Source organism: Oratosquilla oratoria, unplaced genomic scaffold (assembly GCF_046742065.1).
Source record: "Oratosquilla oratoria isolate Oo_2021 unplaced genomic scaffold, ASM4674206v1 SCAFFOLD254, whole genome shotgun sequence".
Classification (NCBI taxonomy): domain Eukaryota; kingdom Metazoa; phylum Arthropoda; class Malacostraca; order Stomatopoda; family Squillidae; genus Oratosquilla; species Oratosquilla oratoria.
The window spans coordinates 27,501-32,500 of NW_027467606.1; the positions used below are offsets into that span (position 1 = coordinate 27,501).

The 5,000-nt window shown below is 41.9% G+C and overlaps 1 protein-coding gene across 1 annotated transcript in view; it reads right to left on the reverse strand.

The window, feature by feature from the left end:
• Positions 1-1,871: 1,871 nt before the first annotated feature.
• Positions 1,872-5,000, reverse strand: part of LOC143022978 (uncharacterized) — a 3,488-nt gene continuing 359 nt past the window's right edge. The window contains exon 2 of the mRNA XM_076181411.1: positions 1,872-2,558. Within this exon, the coding sequence (XP_076037526.1) occupies positions 1,872-2,558 (687 nt within the window). The remainder of the gene's footprint in view (positions 2,559-5,000) is intronic.

Here is a 5,000-nt window from a genome sequence, read left to right on the forward strand (position 1 = left end):
CAGACCTGGAGTCCACAAGGCTTACGAACACCCCACAGGCCCATCAAGAAGCTCCAGATCCTATTAACGACACTCAAGAGGACTGTCGAAGTCAGAAAAGCGAGGACTCGACTTTCGATGAATTGCTCCTCGACGCCCAGTGTAAGTTTTGCCTCAAAGGAGAGGACTATTGCTGGGCGCACGGCACCGAAGAAGACGACGAGGATGACGTCTCTTCTTCGGTGACCGAAGAACCAGCTCACGCCTCCGGAATCAAAGAACACATCAGCTCCTGGAGGTGCTCCTCGAGGGCGACTCGGGACTCTGAAGAGCGCCACCAGGACTTGAGGCCGAGCCCAGTCGCCCTACAGTGGAGGACACCTCCGGTGTGGTACCGCACGAGAAGTGACGTCCAGACATGGAGGGCTAGCCCACCCTGCCCACAGTGGAGAACTCCGCCATCTTGGTACCACACAAGGAGCGATGTCAACACATGGAGGCGGTGAACACAGCCCACACAAAATAAATGAATAAAGAACTCCATTGAAACAAAAGAAATGAAAAATGCAAAAACGGAAAAAAGGAAAAACAGATTATTTTAGCCCTAAATAGTACATTTCTTTTAAGCCCAAAATCGACAAATTACAAAGCCCAAAATGCAATTATTCTTTTTAGCCCAAAAATAGGAGTAAAATCCTCCTTGGAACCACGAGGTTCCCCTCAGCCGAATAAAACTGCTTGGAAACGATAATCCCAAAGGATTAACTCACCATCGTTGCTGCTTTCATTCGCCAGGTAACACTCTAAAAGAACTTAAAGAAAATCTCGGAGACTAAGTATTTCCCAGTTCTCGAACCCTTCTACGCAAGAGAGATACAGTCAGTTAGTCCACGATTGTTTATTAATTATATAGAAGCGGTGGTCAGAAGGTCACCGTATTATTCGTAACTAGCCATACTATCGTATATCCTATCCACTATCCGCAACACAGGGGGACACACGCACGCACGCACGTATGCACACCCACACACCCAACATATGTGTGTGTGTGTGTGTGTGTGTGTGTGTGTGTGTGTGTGTGTGTGTGTGTGTGTGTGTGTGTGTGTGTGTGTGTGTGTGTGTGTGTGTGTGTGCCGAATAAAACTGCTTCGAAACAACAATCCCAAAGGATTAACTCATCATCGTTGCTGCTTTCACTCGCCAGTTAACACTTTAAAAGAACTTAAAGAAAGTCTCAGCGACTAAGTATTTCCCAGTTCTCGAACCCTTTCCACTCAAGATACAGTCAGTTAGTCCACGATTGTTTATTAATTATATAGAAGCGGTGGTCAGAAGGTCACCGTATTATACGTAACTAGCCATACTATCGTATATCCTATCCACTATCCGCAATCCAGGGGGACACACGCACGCACGCCCGTATGCACGCACACCCACACACCCAACACATATGTCTGTTGAGGAAGGACGGGAGAGGACAGAAGACAGGGGTGAATGAAGAATGGTTGTATATGGAGGATGTTGTGATGCATGAGGTGGAATGGGCGGGGGATGGGGGGTGAGGTATTATGGTACCCAGACTTTTGGCCGAAAGACATTTGGCCGACGTACATATGGCCGACGGACATTTGGCCTAATGGACATTTGGCTTACTGGACATTAGGCCTAATGGAAATTTGGCCGAATGTACATTTAGCTAAGGGACGTTTGGCCGAAAAAGTATAGTAACAGCCAATACTTTAAAGTATATTGTAAAAACTCATTTGATTAACAAGATGTTTATTGCAGAGAGGAAATTCAATTAAAAATAGTTTATTGTAGTAAAAAGTTTATTGTAGTAAAATGTGATTAAAAAGGAGTTTATTGTAGAAAAAAAATAATTAAAAAAGTATTTAAAGATTGTGAGCAATTGCCCTCAGAAAATCTACTTTTTCATACGACTCGTATTTTTCGATAATAGACCCGAGCCTCGTATTCAAGATCTGGTATTTCTTCTTTGAAGATCTCAGTGCAACTCCAGAATTGAGCATCTCTATTGTCAACTCCCAGTCCGATTGCTCTTTCCGTATCTTAGTGACTAAACGGCGAACAGAAGGGTGGGTGACTGCCATTCTCTGTTCGAATGCTCTGTGCCATCCCTCCAGAGAGTTTGTAGTCCTCGGAAGGCCAAGGCTGGTTCGCTCAAAAGTATTCCACATTCTTATATCAAATAAAGGCCTTCGTCGTCGACCACGTTGAAAAACACCAATCCACGTCGCTTCAAAGTAGCCGAGAAACCCGGACAAAATTTCGTCAGTTTCTTCATCTAACGATGAGACGAATTCAGTAAAGGTGTCGGTAACATCAGTAACTGGCACAAATGCCAAAGCTTGAAAAGACTTCACAATTATTGCATTTCCAGGATCACTGTACCAAGTCTGTAGTCCCGAACGCTGTATCTCTCTCCACAAGCATTGTCCGAAATGGAAAAAACATCCATAAATGATTGTGTTTGGAAAACATGCTTTTAGGCTACTGAGAGCTGCCCTTTCATAATCAATAGTGACTGTACCCGGATTAAGATTTTCAGATAAAAAATTCTTTGTGTTAAACACAGACAGGCAGACAAATATGAGAGTAAGAGAGACAGTAAGAGTGAGTCCACTAAGTCAAATTTCCATTAGTCAAAATGTCCAATAAGCCAAACGTCCCTTAGTTAAATGTACATTCGGCCAAATATCCATTAGGCCAAATGTCCACTAAGCCAAATGTCCATTAGGCCAAATGTCCGTCGGCCATATGTGCGTCGGCCAAATGTCCTTCGGCCAAAAGTCCGGTCACGAGGTATTATGTGTGAGCAAAATTTGGCGCAGCCCGAAGGGATTTCTCCCCGTCTTCTCCTTTCATGCATGGGGGGACGGAGAGGGGGGGGTCGCCGATTTAATGAAGCGGCCTTGCTGTGGATGTGCTGTGTCTTACGACACTGCTTCAGACCCAGGGCAGTGGACAAGGTGCAGGGATGACCCGTCATCCAGGAGGTGCTAAGATAAGAGGGAGGGTGGAGGGGTGTGGAGTGTATTCAGGGATGGAATGGGTGGGAATGTTTTTATGCCTTTTCCTTTTTGGCTACCTCCCTTGTAAGGGGGAAAAAGCCTTGGTATATGTATGTATGTTTCATGCATTACATTTTCCATTTATTTATAATGATACGGGTAACTTTTCTCCACAAAATCTATCAAAATTAGAATAATCAGCATTTGCCGGCAGCAATGCGTGGGTAATTTGGCTAATATATATATGTATATATATATGTATATATATATATTATATATATATGTATATATATACATATATATATATATATATATATATATATATATACATATATATATATATATACATATATATATATGTATATATATATAAATATATATATATATACATATATATATATTTATATATATATATTTATATATACATATATATATATATATATACATATATATATTTATATATATATATTTATATATACATATATATATACATATCTAAAAAGAAATGTAGTTGCACATTTGTAAATTACACACAGGAACCCACAGTCGGAGAAAGAATAAACTTCGAATAAAGAAAAATCCTATATTTCGGCTATCAACTGTAGCCCTCTTCAGGAAAGTACATAAGATAGAGAACAGAGGGGACTTATAAACTACAGTAAGAAGAGATGTGGACAGTTGACCTCACTCAGGCGCGGGGCAAACTGGGGTGGCGGAGGAGGGAGGAGGTGAGGAGAGGGGAGGATGTAGCGTCCGCACTAACTTGCTTACTGCTTCGCGTGAGATTATGTCAGGTGTCCACTGCCCTTTAGAAATATTAATATTAGGGCATTCCTCAATTAATGCTGATTCGACTATTTTCCTCCTGAAACCGCAGTGGGACTTGAACACTAATCTGGCCTTACCCCAGTCGAAGGAATGATTCTTATTTTTGACATGAAGAAATACAGCCGAATTTTCCTGCCCATAAATTTAAAGTTGAATGGGAAGAAGGACACCAAATCCCTTTCTTGGATATTTTGTTAAGAAGAACTGATGATAATTTATTCTTTACAGTGTACCGTAAGCCCACCCATTCAGGCAGTTATCTCCACTTTTTTAGCAATCACCCTGACAATGTTAAGAAAAGTGTTGCCTCTGGGCTTTTCTTGAGGGCTTTCAGGATTTGCAGTCCTCAATTTCTGGACCATGAGATTGAGGTGATCAAATGTCAACTTGAGAAGTTGGCTTATCCACCTTGGTTTCTGCATCAAGCCCTCAGTAAGGCTAGGGCCAACCATTTTAAAACTTCCGTCCCCTCAAGTTTTCACCGCTCCTTTAAGGACATTTTAAAAATTCCATTTAATAATACCATCAGTTCTTCTACTAAATTGTTTCCTCATGAACGTCTCACTATTGCCTATCACTATCCTAACACCGTGCGTAAGCAAATTGTGAACGTTCAACAAAAACCGAAGGAAGTTGAGTCACCTGGTGTTTATTGTTTGCCCTGCACAGATTGTGATTTGGTTTACTTGGGTCAAACCGGGAGAGACCTGAACACTAGATTGGCAGAACATAAAAGGTCAATTAGGTATGGGCAGGAAAATTCGGCTGTATTTCTTCATGTCAAAAATAAGAATCATTCTTTCGACTGGGGTAAGGCCAGATTAGTGTTCAAGTCCCACTGCGGTTTCAGGAGGAAAATAGTCGAATCAGCATTAATTGAGGAATGCCCTAATATTAATATTTCTAAAGGGCAGTGGACACCTGACATAATCTCACGCGAAGCAGTAAGCAAGTTAGTGCGGACGCTACATCCTCCCCTCTCCTCACCTCCTCCCTCCTCCGCCACCCCAGTTTGCCCCGCGCCTGAGTGAGGTCAACTGTCCACATCTCTTCTTACTGTAGTTTATAAGTCCCCTCTGTTCTCTATCTTATGTACTTTCCTGAAGAGGGCTACAGTTGATAGCCGAAATATAGGATTTTTCTTTATTCGAAGTTTATTCT